The sequence below is a fragment of the Numenius arquata genome, chromosome Z (genome assembly GCF_964106895.1).
Source record: "Numenius arquata chromosome Z, bNumArq3.hap1.1, whole genome shotgun sequence".
Classification (NCBI taxonomy): domain Eukaryota; kingdom Metazoa; phylum Chordata; class Aves; order Charadriiformes; family Scolopacidae; genus Numenius; species Numenius arquata.
In genome coordinates, this window is record NC_133616.1 from 85304321 (window position 1) to 85319020 (window position 14700).

Here is a 14700-nt window from a genome sequence, read left to right on the forward strand (position 1 = left end):
TGCGATTGTTGGCGGGGTCCGGCTGGGTGCGTGGCGGTGCCCGGCCGAGGGGTCCCGGTGGCACGGCCACAGGGAGACCTTCTGAACAGTTTATTGTTTATTCTGAGGCAGTTTTTTGTTCAGTGGAAAGGGATTGTTCCTCCAGGCAATTTGGGGTCTTGACGGCGGGTCCTGTCCTCCCTCCTCCCCTCCTCTCCCTTTCTGGAATGAAAGAGGGAAGGCTTGAATGCACATTGAACACTGCTCCTAAATCTGCCCTCGCCGTGAGCCCTGCTCCCAAATTTACATTTTCATGCTGGTGGAGGGATACATGTGAATCTCAATGATCTTTCAAAATTTTTCTTTAAATAAAGGCAAAGCTGTTGCTTACCATTCATCGCATTGTACAGGGGCACAGGACAGCCAAAGTGTGACACTTTATAAAAGAAGAACCTTGCACAGAGCTTCCATTTTCCTCTCAACAGTATATATTTTGCATCCTGTCTGTCATTTTTTCTGGCCTCTTCTTTCCTTTCTCCTCTCTTCTACAATTTGACAAAACTGTTTTTTTGAAGTATAAACACAAGAAGTTCATATGGCAGTCAGCTGTATTTTTTTAGTTGAAGAATAGAAATTAATCTTTAAAAGGAGATCACTTTTAACAAATGAAGATGAGACAGAATAAAAGCACAAATGTGTTGAAGGTGTTCTGGGAGGATTTTATTAATACACTGTGAGAACTCACAGGACCCTGTAATAGCGTAAGTTTTACGTCTGCAGCTTCTCCGCAGAGGCAGAGGGGAGTCTTGTCAGGGATCATCTGAGCGGTGTTCTCACTCCTGAGGAGCCGTGAGGAGTGAAGACACTCACAGCCCCCTTCCTTGGGGCAGAAACCCCCCTCGGGGTGCGTGTGTCTGAAACGGGTGGGAAGCTCTAACGCAGCCCTGGGAGACGCCGGCTCCGTTGCAGCAGCCTTTGCTGAACACGGGGACCTGCAGCAATTCCCATCCGTGTTTCATGTCTGCGCTTTGACCCAAAATCTGCCTCCCGCTGCCGGACGGGGGCCGGGGCTGCCGGGGGCCGTGGGCGGGCGAGCGTCCCGTGTGGGTGCTGGGAGGGCTGGGGTCCCCCCCAGATCAGCCACCCTCCTCCACAGCCACCCCCCTCCCAGCGCTGAGGGAGGAATCGGGGGGTTTGGGTGCTGCCGAGCGGGAGAGCGTGGCACAGAGCAGCCTCCATCGGCCCGGGGGGGCTGGCGGAGGCGGTGGGGCGGCCAGAACGCCCCTCGCAGGAGCCCGCAGCGCCGGGGGCTGCGGGTGGCCCCGGACAAGGTACTTCACCCAATTCAGCAAACCAAAAGCGGGGCGGGGGAGGCGTCTGTCAACTCCAGCCGAGTTTTGTGGTTTATTTCGTGATTTGGTGCCAGACAAAGTGCTGTGGTCAATGAGAAAAATCGTTGCAGATTTTTTGTGCATCCCCAAAGGCAGATTTCCAGTTGTTGGCAGAAGCACAGCTCTTCCCACGTATTTCAGTCTGAAGAACGCGTTCTGCGTGAAAAATAAATCCTTACGCTTTTCTGTTGTGAGTTAGACTTAACTTCTAGGTCACCAAACGGATTTAGTAAGGAGAACTGTCTCGTTACTGTTGTAACATTTCATTCAGCATTAAAGCTCTTGTATTTATTTTCTGATTTGAGCAGTTTTAGTTTCTAGTATGAGGAATATTTGAATCATTGTATCATGGTTTTCCCCTGTGAAGCAGGGGATTTTGACAGTGAAGAAGAGAAACTTGGTTGGTTTGTCCTCAGGAAGGATGTGCCTGATGATTAACAGGAGTTAATTTGCTGGTAATTTTGGTCTGTAAGCCGTCAGCCATTCTGCATGTGCATTTCTGTGAGACGCGGCGCTCGGTGCTGATTGCCAGGGCAGAGTTTTGAATTACAAATGTCTTTTCCTTTATGAATGAATTTCCTTAACTGGCTTCCCAGTAATAAATAACGCACTGAGATATGTCACTGCCTTTCTTTACTTTTAACGACTAGACTCCGAAGGGCCTGCTTTTCCCTTGGGCTACCCGGGGAGAGCTGAGGCGATGCAGTCCCGTCTGTCCCCTCTGCCAGGAGCCCTCTCCAGGACATGGTCCTCCTCCCGTGGTGGGGTCCCTTGGTGGGGACCTGGTCCTGGGGGGAAGGATCCCCTGGACACTTGTGTTCGAGCTGCGGCGGTGCCGGAGCCACGGCTCAGCTGGGACACAGCACCTGTAAAGCCCCTGGCTTTACAGACAGGCCACTGAATCCGCCAGTAAGGTTTCCGTGGCGGTCGTTAGCGTTTCCGCTGTTAGTGAGTGTTGGAAACGTTTCAGAGTGCCGCTGCGATCAGAGCAGGGAGTAATGTCCCGACTTTGGGTGGAGAACAGCCGCAGGCGGGTACGATGCTCTGAAGCAGCTCTGTGTGTCCGAGCGACGTCCCTGCTACCGGGTACCTCCCCTGAAATCACAGACTTCTTCAGTAAACGGGCGGTTAGACATGATACTATAGACGGTATAATTTTAATTTCTAGTCATCTGCCTTTTATTGGAAATGTGTAGTACAATCAGAATCAGTTGGATAAATTTTTGTTGTATTTTTAACATTTGTAAATCTGGATGTTTCACTGAATTTGTTGTTGTGTTTTCTGATAATAGCACGTGTAGGTGCTTCAGATTTGGAGTGGGGGCAGGATGAAGCACTTTGCATTAAAAAGTCTGCAAACACACAGGATTAATTTACACACAAGTTGTAACGGTTACTGTGAAAGTGTAGGTGAGGTGAGTGCCTCCACTGACATGGATCCTGCTTTAATGATGGGAAGGATGCTGTGGAGGTTCAGCTGTCTGTGCGGGAGAGAAGCGAGCAGAGTCAACATGCAGAATTTTTAAACAGCTGTAACTGCATCCCTGTTCTTTTAGCTTATTGCCTTTTACTTCCTTTTTGATGTTTTCTTTTTACTTCTGCCAGCCCAGAGGCTGTGTGTGAGGAGGTTATGGTGTGACAGCTGATAATGCAGTGTGTCGCCCTGATTTACTGCACATTACCAAGCCCTGTTTTGGAACAGAGTTACTCAGCTCTCAGTCTCAGTTATGCTGTGGGTATGCATACAGCCGCTTTGGCATGCAGCAGCCAGAAAGCAGTGCTGAAAACACAGGTCTTGCCAATTCGCAAGGAGGAAAAGTGTATTTTATGCTGTGCGTTAACTTTTTGTTCCTGCACTCCCACCCTGGGCTCCGGTGGGGCATCCTCCCAGGGCTGGGACTGGAAGCTTTGGAAGAGAGTAAATCCTTGCCTGAATTCGTCCCCCGGGGGCAGGAGGAGAGGGTGGTGTCAAATAAAGCCACCCAGCGGTTGGAGTTGTGCTGATCCCGAGGTGCCTGGTGCCGAGCGGGTTGAAGGCTTTCCTCTGCTGGAGACAGAAGTAGTTTCTCTGCTTTGGTACATTCAGAGTCTATTACCAGTTTCAATAAGTGCAGTAATCACAATGTTGAATATATTATAGGAAAAATATTCATATAAATTAAGTATAATTCATTTTATTTCTGTTTTTCAGGAGAAGTTGATGTGGACTGGTCCATCTGTAATAAAGACTTAGAGGTAACACAAACAATCAAATTGTTCCATAATTCTTTATTTTTTATGTTTATTAGCAAGCAGAGCAAGATAAATGGGATTGAAGAGTCCACCTGTAGTTTTGTGGGTCATCCTCAGGAGTGTCCTCCCGAGGGCAGGCGGAGGCTGGCTCTGCTGCTGTGGGAAGAGGTTCGGGTCCCAGCGGGGCGGGAAGCGGATGCCAGGAACCGGAGCTGCTCCGCAGACCCCGTGGGGAGGAACTCGGCTGCGCTGGCCCCATCTCTTCAGAGACCCCTGGTTGTGTTGTGGCAGCCAAACCCCACTCCCAGCAGCGGCACCGTGAGCCCTCTGTGTTGGCGGGGCTGGGGAGTCGGTGTGGTTGGGCTGGGACCTGGAGCACTGGATGTGGTGGCATCAGGAGAGCTTCGGCCCTGAGGTCCGACTCCTCCGGTTTCTCATGCCAAGGCTCAGTAAAGCTCACACACTTGGGTGACATGAACAAACTCTTTCCCTGAAGAGAAATGGTATTTTTGTACCTCTTCCATTCAGTTGTCCAACATTTTATTTCAGTTTTTAAAAATAGTGGTTTACTAAGCAATAAGGTTGAAGATAGGATTTTCAGTTTTTTCTGCCTGCACAGAAAGCATGTGTGAGGTCACTGAGAGAGAAAGAGTTGTTCTTCCCTTTCTTATTCCTTTTCCTTTTTAAATCTTTCTTTACAATTGCAAATTGCAGATTTGGTCTAGACTTGTGTAGCATTGTGCATTGTCCAAGAAGGTTCCCTTCATGTGTGCAGGGGGATGCGTTAACTTGCATTTGCAATTAATGTTAGTTATATTTCTGTTCTGGGAAAAATTCCAGTTCATCATGAAATAGCATAGTGAGTAAAAGTGTCTTGACTAATCAAGAGAAAGCATAACTTCATAACTGCAATTTTAAACAGCAAAAAAAGAATGACCCAAAGTGGAAGTTTGAAGGAGACAATATTTTTCTTGTAGACTGTGCAGGTTTCTCCATAACACAATTATCCACTTCAAACCTGGATGTGTAGATTGAACTTGTAAAAACTTAGATTTCTGACTGAACCTGCCAGCAGGGACCTTTACAAATTCCCAGCTCTAACAAACCCTGAACCACAGAATCCCAAACAATAAGTCCGTTTTTCGCTCCTTGTCTCGGCAGGCACAGATCTCCAACTACGCCAGCGTGCGGCACAGCAGCCTGCGATACTACACCCCCGACAAAAACGTGACCTGCAGGAGCTGCGGGAGACGGGGCCACCTCTCCAAGAACTGCCCCACTCCAAAGGCAAGTGCGACGCTTCGGTTGCCAGTAGAGGCAGCTGTTTCTAGTGCTGTTTTGTGCTTCCGTGGTTTATTACCTCATGGGAGGCTGCTGAGGGCCGAAGCACAGCTTGCCCAGGGTCACTCCCCCTGTGCTGGGCCCGGCGGGCACCGAGTGCGCTTTCCCCCGAGAGCCCTCACTGGTAGCCCGTCACTTCTAGTGACTGTTTAGTCACCGGTAGGTGGTCACTGGCCACTCTTCCGCAGCCCCGCCGTGGCCCTGCTGAGAGGGGAGCAATAGAGCGGCGTGGTGGGACCTGGTGTCCAGCAAGGGCCAGCCCACCACATCACTACTTAAAATTAGCTGGCTGTTTTGCGAAGGTCATTGCTTTTATTGATTTATAATCTCTGCAGTTCCTAGTAAGCAGCAGACATTTATTTGGGGTGGTTTCTTCTTCATTTCGTCTTTGGACTTTTTTATCATTTCCTTTAATCTGTTGAAATATTCTCACTTGACATAATTCTTTTTTTATTTCCCCACAGAAAGTTCCCCCCTGCAGCCTGTGTGCAGGACAAGGGCACCTACAGAACAGCTGCCCAGCACGGTTCTGCTTGAACTGCTGTTTGCCCGGGCACTACTTCAGGGAATGTCTGGAGAGAGCCTACTGGAATAAACACTGCAATCGCTGCGACATGAAGGGACATTACGCTGATGTGAGTATTGCCCACGGCAAAGAGCTCAGTCGTTACTGGCTTTGTATCTGTCAGACATTGAATTTGCGACAAACGGAGTCATCTCATGTTTTCTTTAATTTTATATAGTGCATACTTGTATAAGCTTATGAAAATATTGTAGTTAGTCATTATCGAGCAGTATCACAGTCTTAATGAGGAGTGGTTCAAAGACAAACTGGGGCGTTGTAAACACTCTTTGGTTTGGTTCTGTCTGGTTTAGTTGGGTGGTGAGAAACAGCCTTGTTTGTGTTGAACGGAAGGTGTAGGGAGGTTGGACTTAGGAGACGTGGTGTGCTGCAAGCCTGCTGTCCAGAGGCAAAGAATGCTGTGATGCTCCGAGAGTTCCAGAGACGTGTTTTTTCCACTGTGATCACATACTCATCAATGAAAATATTAAAAGTTTAAACCAATGTGTGAATGGGTTTGAGGGGCATTGATAACTGTGCTACATTTTACATTACAAATGTACTTTAGGAACAAAATGGAGATGGTACCATTTATTTCTTACTGACGTATAGGTGAATAAAAGTTTCATCTGACATCAGCTTACAAGGAAGCAGCTCTACAACCATACTCACACACCTTAGCTTAGTTTCTGCCCACTTTTCAGTAGAGTCCTCTATTATTTATGAACATGCAAGAAGAAAGATAATGATGAAATTAATTGTCTCTCCACCTCTGTATCCCTATGGACAGGCCCATCACATATACAGTGTAAGAGAGTTTGTAAAGTAGTGGAACAGTTGCAAAATTGTGTGCTCTACCATTAAGAGAAGAATACTGATAGAAACATTTAACATCTGGAACGTACCAATGTGTTGCCTTAACCCCAGGAGAACTGCACTGATGTTTTCCATCTTCACTATTATTAATCAAACCTCAACTTTTTCTACTTATACCAGCGTGGCTCTAGGCTGGGTGGACGCTGGTCCTGTTGCCAGTCACTCTGATTCCTCATTCATACTGTGTTCTGCTGCTGCTGTGTCACAAACACTGGGGAGAAAAAAGTATTTACTGCAAATAATCATCTCCCTACCCTACCTAACAAAGCAGTGTTTCAGAGGCGTTAGCGATCCTGCACCTGTATTCAGACACAAGTGCCTCTCTCTGGGGGGAGCATGGAAGCTCCTCTCCTAAAAGGTTGAATGTTCAGCTTATTTCCCACCAGATGCTTAACTGCTTCTTTCAGGTGGAGCAGCACAACGGGGGAAGGGGTTCCATTTATTTTACAGGGAGATGGGGGCCCCATGAAATACACACTTTCTGCTGTTAGATTTTACTGAGCATTCAAAGCTGTCTTGGATAAAGGAATGAGTGACTTTGGCACAAAACTAGGTATGGAAATACCAAAAATGTTCAGGTACTGTAAGGTTACTGAGGAGTGTTAAAGGGCATCCAGATACAGGGTGTCCTCTGCTCCCAAAAGTAGGTGGGAGGGAAGGTCATGGACTTCATTTGGCTGAGACTTCTTTTCTCAGAACTTTTATCATTTAAACAGCACTGTGATGGAAACACACCCTTCAGTGCAGGGTCTCCTGTCTTAAAAATATTTCTTCAGTTCTTCTGAACGTATTTTGAAACAGGCAGAAACTGTTTTTGCTCTTGACAGCCTGCACAAAGCTGTTGTTACTGGTGGTGAAAGTTAGTAAATGGAGAGAGGCTGTACACCAGGGCAGGTAGCAACAGGAGGAGGGGGAAGGGTTTGACACTGAAAGAGGGGAGATTGAGATGAGATCTGGGGAAGAACTTCTTTGCTGTGAGGGTGGTGAGAGCCTGGCCCAGGTTGCCCAGAGAAGCTGTGGCTGCCCCATCCCTGGAGGGGTTCAAGGCCAGGTTGGAGGGGGCTTGGAGCAACCTGGTGTGGTGGGAGGTGTCCCTGCCCAGGGCAGGGGGTGGCACTGGGGGGGCTTTAAGGTCCCTTCCCACCCAAACTATCCTGTGATTCTGTGACACCGCACAGTAGGCTGGGTCAGTTCTACACCAATTGCCAGGAACCCTGGATGTGAGGAACACAATGTCAAGGACCACCACTGCCTGCTCTGAAAGAAACCTAAACGTTTTGAGCAGGAGCCTTTACAGTTATTACGAACATCATGTAGCCTAAGTAAAGCTTTTATCAGTACTTAAAAAAAAAAAATAATTTTTTATATATATATATATAAGCAGACTTTTTTTGGAACAACTCAGAGAATTTACAAACCAGGAACTTTTGGCTTATTTTTTAAGTATGGTGTACCTTAAAGCTACACACCACTGGTTTTAAAATTTTTGCTTCCTGCAGGAGCAATTTCATGTCAAGTTTCAGTGCAGGATGAACTATTTTGGCATGAATGTTCCACCTCTGAAGGAGACTGTTATACAAAAGCATTCTTTAATATTCTTAAGACTAAATGCTATAGCAATTGGACTTAAGTGCTAAATGCTATAGCAATTGGAACTTTGGTAGAAGAATAAAAGAGATTGGCAAAACAAGCAAAATTTTCAAGTTTAATAGACAGTAGGACACAATTCCATTTAGTAAGTGGTTCAGGTATGACTGTAACATGAAGATTTGTCCTCATGTTTCACAAGTACAGGTAGAAGACTTACTGTGTCCTTTCTTTAGTTTCCCTGTGGCTTGTCGGTGCTGTGAGGTCTGAAGAGACAGACAGAAGTAGTTCGAAGGCCTTTGAGTTTGATAGGATCTACTAAAATAAAACACAGATGGAAATTAAAACGATTAAGTATTTTATCTTTTTTTAACCTTGTGTGATATTATTATGGTTTTACCATATTATTATTATGTCCCAGAAATCCAGTCTTGTACATAGTAATTAACCTTTTATATTATTTTTTTTCTCAAATTAAGTACAAAAAGGTGAAGATAAAAGGCAAGCTGTGATAACATCAGCACACATTTCTACTTCATTTTCTGTCTAAAAATATGGCTTAAATGTTTGTCTTTCAAATACTTCTGTTTGATTCCCCTAAACATTGGGTTTTTTCGAAATTCAGAAATATTTTAATCTCTTTCTAAATGTGTCCTCCCTACTTTTGTTTCATGCATTTGGTCAAAGAATGAGAGAGAACCTGGGACGTCGTTCTCCTCCCTTTCCCTGAAAACAGAAGTTTATCCGAATAACTCTTCTGCCTGGCAAAGCTTTTGTTCCGTAACCTCTGTCATCATGCGCAATCCCCTTACCACCGAATCACAGAATAATTGCCTTTCGGTGGGAGGATTTACCCCGTGTTTCAGCAGTTGGACACGAGAGACGTCCCTTCACCTGCTTTCTAGGGACTGGGCTCAGTATTTCTTTTGGTATTTGAATGTTAGACATTTAAATTTGACCTTCCTCTTCCAGCTGCACTTTTGCTCATAGCTCATGTGTGCACAGTGCCATTTCTTTAAAGAATGGCGTATTTCTGCACCCCTTTCTGGTAAGCAGTTAGAACTGTAACCTTAAGTAACTTTTCTTTGTGTCTCTTGCCACCTTTTCTATTTTACACATTTTATTAAGCCAGTTCTCGTAAAGTAATTTTCTTTTTTTTAAAAAACTATGAGTCCTCTATCATCCCACAATTTAAATCCTACCAGAGTTGTGTGGATTATAAGGAACATCACAGCATGTATTTTGGTTGCTCATTTAGGTCCACCTTAAAAGGGAAGGGTTTGTCTTTGGGACTTTGGGGCAGTTCTCCGCGTTTCTGCAGGACGGGCGTGCGGCGCCCGCGAAGCGAGCGCTGGGGAGTGGGAGCCAGCTCCTGTCCCGTCCTGGGAAGGGGAGAGGGCGGCTCGGCAGAACTGCAGTGGACAGGGAGGCTGCGGGGCAGAGCAGGGTCAGAGAAGCTGCGAAAAGCAAGAGGGTGTCCTGCCAAACCTGGTGAGTGTATGCAAATGAAAAGAGCAGAAAGGATGGTGAGCTCTGGCCAGAGTAAATGTGAAAGTGCAGAAATGAGGCTAAAAAGAGTTCAAGGGCCATTTCACAAAGGAATCAAAACCAACAGTAAATCGTTCTTCACATCAGAGCAAGGAGCCTGTGAGGCCAACAGATGATCAAGGTGTGAAAGGAACGCGCAGCCAAGATAAGGCCATTGCTAACAACCTAAATACAGTGTTTTGGCATCCGGCGTTCACAGTGGGAGAAACCGGGGATGCTCCCACACTGAAATCTGACTTTGTGGTGTGGAGGGAGTCAGAGAGCCCCTCTGAAATGGAAGACAATGTCGGGGTTACTGCTAACCTGCGGACACTGACTCACCACCGGAGCTGGGTAACGGTTACCCACAAGCTGCGGAGGGACTGGGAGGTGAATACCCGCATCAGGATGGCAGTGTGTAACCCTTTGCTTTGTGTCCGGCTGGAAGCCAAGTGGCAAATGCAGCGACAATCCTTTAGATGGGTGCCGGGGAGAGCTGGGCTGCCAGACCTACCAGCCCAACGTGAACACCAAGCAAACTGCCAGAAAACGCAGTAGCAGCGGCATGTTGGGATGGATATATAAATATGATATACGTGGGGGGATTCAAGATTGCTTTTGTGAAGAAAATCCCACTTCTCGGAAATCTCTGGAGTTCTTCAAAGGAGAAGGTCGACAAGCATGTGTGCAAACATGATCCAGTTGACATAGTCTACGATTTCCAAAAGGCATTTGACAAAGTTCCTGACCAAAAGCTTTTAAGGAAACTAAACAGGCATGGAATAAGAGGATAAAGGTAGGATATGCTAGTGTGACATGGAAAAGGGTGAACAATAGGGCGACAAGATTTGCTGAGAAGACTGAATTATTTAGAGTGTCAGTGCTGTGAGCCAACTGTGAAGTACTGCCGAAGGACTGTAAGAAACAGAGGGAGAGCACAATAAAATGGCAGATGAACTTGGGTGGCAATAAATGTAAAGTAAAATAGCCAGGGAAAAATAATCCCATCTTTGCATGTGGATTGATGGGCTCTGAGCTTACCATGACCATTCAGGACTCAAATTTTAGAGTTATGAGATACAGTCCCCCAAAAAAATCAGTTCAGTGTTCAAAAGCTGTGAAAAAAAAAAAGCAGGTGAAACATTAGGAATTGACAGGAAAACAACGGACGCTTTGGTGCAACTTTGGTCCCTCTCTTGTGTGTCCTTCAGCACGGGTACAACTCTTCGGCCTGGAAGCCAGAGGACAGAGGGAAGAATCTGAAAAGAGCTTCAAAATCATCCATGATGGGAGACACTGTTTAACGATCAATTGTTCGTCATTTCTTCCAGTACAAGAGTTAGGGGGCATGTGAGGAAGGGAGCAGGAGGTGGGTTCAGAAGAGACAGGAGGTGACTCCTGGTGCAATAGGCAGCAGACCCATGAGGCTCCTTACTGAGGGGTGCAAGAGGTCTGCTCTGCTTCCAGAGGAGACGGGACCAGTTCATGGAAGAGAAATCCATGGAAGGTTATCGAACACACAGAAACTTTATCCAGCTCGTGCAGTCACTGAGCTTCAGCAGATGAGTGTGGAGGAGCGTTAGGGAAGGGATGTGTGCTTGCTCCGTTTTTAAGCTCCGTGAGGCATCGCCTGATGGCCGCAGTTAGAGACCATGGCGATGTAAGCTGATCATAACAGGTCCATATTTCTGTGCCTCTGCTAATTACTTTCTGTAAAGAATTAGGAGTCCTGCACAGGAAGCCTGAAGGCATCTCACCGAGCCCAGCTACGGTGATGGTTCTGTGGTTGGGCTGCCTGTGGGGCAGTGTCTGCTGTCCACGGGCCAGCCTCAGGTTCTGCTCTGAGCCTGGGGCAGGAGGAGTCCAGCGTTCCCCAGAGTTCCCCAGAACACTCTGCAAACACTGTTGCAGCCTTCATGCAGCAGATCTTAATACAGTCTTGGGGAAAAGACTAATATATTCCCTGATTTCTTTTTAGTTGTTACCAAATACTTGGGATGCTCAAGAAAAGTTTTAATTTGTCTTTCCCAGAAAGTTCACTCGCTTTTGCTGTGCATGAAGGATGCAGAAGAAGCTCCTGTGCCCAGTCTGTCCCAGAGCGACTCTCCATGGTCATGCCTTCGTCCAGAAGTGAACACGAGGCAGCTCAAGGCACTTTGCCTAGTTTGATTTGAGAAATGCTCAATTTTCAGGAAAATACATTGACTATCTGTTAGGTCTGTCACTTCCCCTGAAACAGCCCAGAGAATGTATGGAGTCTCCTTAGATGGAGGGGTGTTGGAAGGAGCTCATCCGCATGTGCTCTCCTGGGGAAGATCTTGGCGGAGCAGAGAGCAGAGGTGTTCAGACGTTTCAGGGGTGGCTGTTTGTCCCATATGGAAAGAGCACGTCCATCTCCTCCAGCGCTGTGTGTTCCTAGGAATGAGGATATCCGCATGTACGTATATATACTTCTCTCTGTACGAGCTGAGAGCCCCGTGCCGCCATCGTCCTGCCTTGGCAGGCTGGGTGGTGGTCGGGAGGGTGTCATGGGGCCTGTCTCCTGCCAGGCGGGGAAAAGAACTTCACAAAGAGGATGATGAGGCAGGGGGGAGGCAGAGGTGATGGGACGTGGTCTCCCTGTGTGCTCAGGGAGCACCGGCCTGCGGTGCCCAGTGACTGGCCCCAGCTCATCCCAGAGCCGCAGCCAGCAGAGCCCAGGGCCCCGCGCTCTCAGCCCCGCTGGCCCCGGGGCGTGAAGGGAGAGGCCTCCATGTCTGCACACCCAGGCACCCTGCACCCAGCGCTCCTTCCCAGGGACTCCTCCTCACACCTCAACCACCGTTGGCCGCCTCTCTCCCAGGAGATTTCCTTCCGCCTTTGTCGTTTTCGGTGCTTGCCGTGGGGACATGGCCTCCGTGGGCCGGGGTGTGGCTGGTGGCAGAGGGAGATCCGCGGGGCTGCGCCAGTGGCCCTCACAGCGCGGGGTTTGCCCTTCCTGCCCCGTTTCCACGCCCGCAGTCAGGCCGTGTCCGCTGAAGGGTAGGCGTCAGGCGGTGTTGCCGGGAGCCTGCCCGGCGCCGGCGGTTGACTACCTCGGCCCGCGCCGCGGCAGCCGTCTGCGCCGGGGAGAGGTCTTGACATCTGCTCGCGCGGGAGTGGTTCTGAAGGGAGGCATTGTGTGTTTTCCGCAGCAGTTCCCATGCGGAGGTGATGAAAAGTGTGTGTTTTGGCAAATCTTTTGTTTTATTGTGGTGGCTTGCGGCGGGGCAGCTCCTAGCAGCCGCCGCTTTGACAAAGCACTAGAGGATTCTGTTAAAAAGTTGTGTTTAGTAATTGTAGTCGTCGTGTCAGACCATAACTGACTTGGAGCTGAAGGATTTTTGCGAGATGAGTAGCTGTGCCAGCAGGGACCCAAGTCTCCTGGGCCAGCCGCGCTCTCATTAAGATTTGCCGCTAGCCGTGGCGGTGTTCGGCAAGTATGTGACGTGCATGCTGTTATTGTATGCTTGGCTTGTCAGCCTGCAGCTTTCTGACACTCACTTATGTCACTCTTTATTCAGAGAGGAAGAAGCTTTTGATAATTTGACAAGACAAGCTCTTAAACGATCTAGGTCATGGCCTTCACTGTCTGTGATTGTGAACATATTTCCTGAAAGCCCTGTCACTCATCACAGCTACATTTTCTCCCGGGGAGCCGCAGGCCCGTCCCGGTCTCCTGTCAGCGCGTGCATTTTGGTTATTCATACGCCAAATACAGTAGCGGGGCTTCTGCTGGCCGTGGGCGAGCGCCCGCATGTTAGCGAGGCTAATCCTCGCCCCGGCCCGCTCCCAGCAGGGCCGCCGCGGCCCGCGCCGCGCAGGGCAGACACCGGCCAAGGGAGCGGAAAGGAGGAAAGGCCGCTTAGTGCTGTTTTTGTGTTTGCTCATTGTTGTGGAAATATGAGAACTGGTGGCAAGGGCCTTGTCTATTGAGCACTCGAGTCCTGGTCTGCTGTCAGGGGCTGTTGGAGATTGAGTGTTTTATTTTCTTTGATGTTCACGTTTGAGAATAGGGAAGTGGGAATTAAACAACAGATGCATTAAGCCGTTGTTCTGGTAAAACAATAATTAGCACCTGATAAAATTCAATACGGGTCAAAATGCGCAGGATCCAGCCTGGATTCATCTGGTGTGGCAGCCTCAGCCGGAGCGGGCTTGGGTCCGGATAATCGCCCTTCCAAATTAAACAAATGTGGGCCGCAACAAAAAACAGCAGACTGGGGGGGGTGGGGGGGGGAAGGGGGGGGACAGAACAGATTTTGTACAATTAATTGCCCATCAGTTGTGTGTGGCAAAAGGTGGGCGGCGGTGGGGAAAGGTGTGGGGCAGCCTCCTCGCCTGCGCTTCCCGCGGCCAGGGGCGCTGGCAGCTTTTGTGCTGGTACATCTAAATGCTGGTAAGGTCAGACCACTGGGGCAGGAAATAAATGCAATTTTATTTTAATGTAGTTCATCACACTGCCATCGTACTTGTATACCACAAGGGCTTTTCTTTAAATGAGGGCCATTCATGGTTAAGTACTTTTAAATAAATAAGAAAGATCACGGGCTCGGTGGTTGTTGTATTTGGTTATGCTCTCTTCCATGGCAAACCTCTTTGCTTCATTTGAGAAGCCAGTATTCAGTAGTAATTGTTAATTATATTTTTTGTCGTTCCGTGATAGAAGATACAGACAATAACTCCGAGCTGATGCAAGGTAATAGGACTCCTAGTTAAAAGCATCACTTCTAAAAAGCTGTTGTTTAGCCAGGCATCCGTTTTGCACTATTGTATTCAACTCCCAAAGTTGGTAAGTGATCATTGTGAAGGCCAAAAGTATTGCACTGAATCACCATCTGAATGAAGAAATATGCTTGGCCAATTTCCCCTGGCCACCTTCTTCCTACCTCCCTTAACTTTTCCCACAGCCTTAAAACACCCTTAAAGACAATGATGATAAAATCTGCCGCTGGGTATCAGCGCTGAGGGGTGGGGACCGTCCCCCTCCCCGTGTTGTGGCAAGAGCTTTGCCAACTGCCCATCCCTACTCCGAGTTACGGGTTTTCGCTGCAAGGGATGTCTTTGTGTCCAGAGTGAAAAAAAAACCCAACTCAACTAGTATTCAAAAATAAAGTAATTTTTTTTAATTATTATTAAATAGCTGCTGTGTGAGTAAAGGTCATATCACAGAGTGGCGTTTTGCCA

General features: G+C 47.9%; 1 protein-coding gene across 1 annotated transcript in view; it reads left to right on the forward strand.

Moving 5' to 3' along the window:
• The window catches only part of ZCCHC7 (zinc finger CCHC-type containing 7), a 109591-nt gene that overhangs the window by 68108 nt on the left and 26783 nt on the right, over nt 1-14700 (forward strand). Inside the window, exons 2-4 of the mRNA XM_074166693.1 lie at nt 3562-3605; nt 4764-4889; nt 5408-5578. Coding sequence (XP_074022794.1) covers nt 3562-3605; nt 4764-4889; nt 5408-5578 — 341 coding nt within the window. The remainder of the gene's footprint in view (nt 1-3561; nt 3606-4763; nt 4890-5407; nt 5579-14700) is intronic.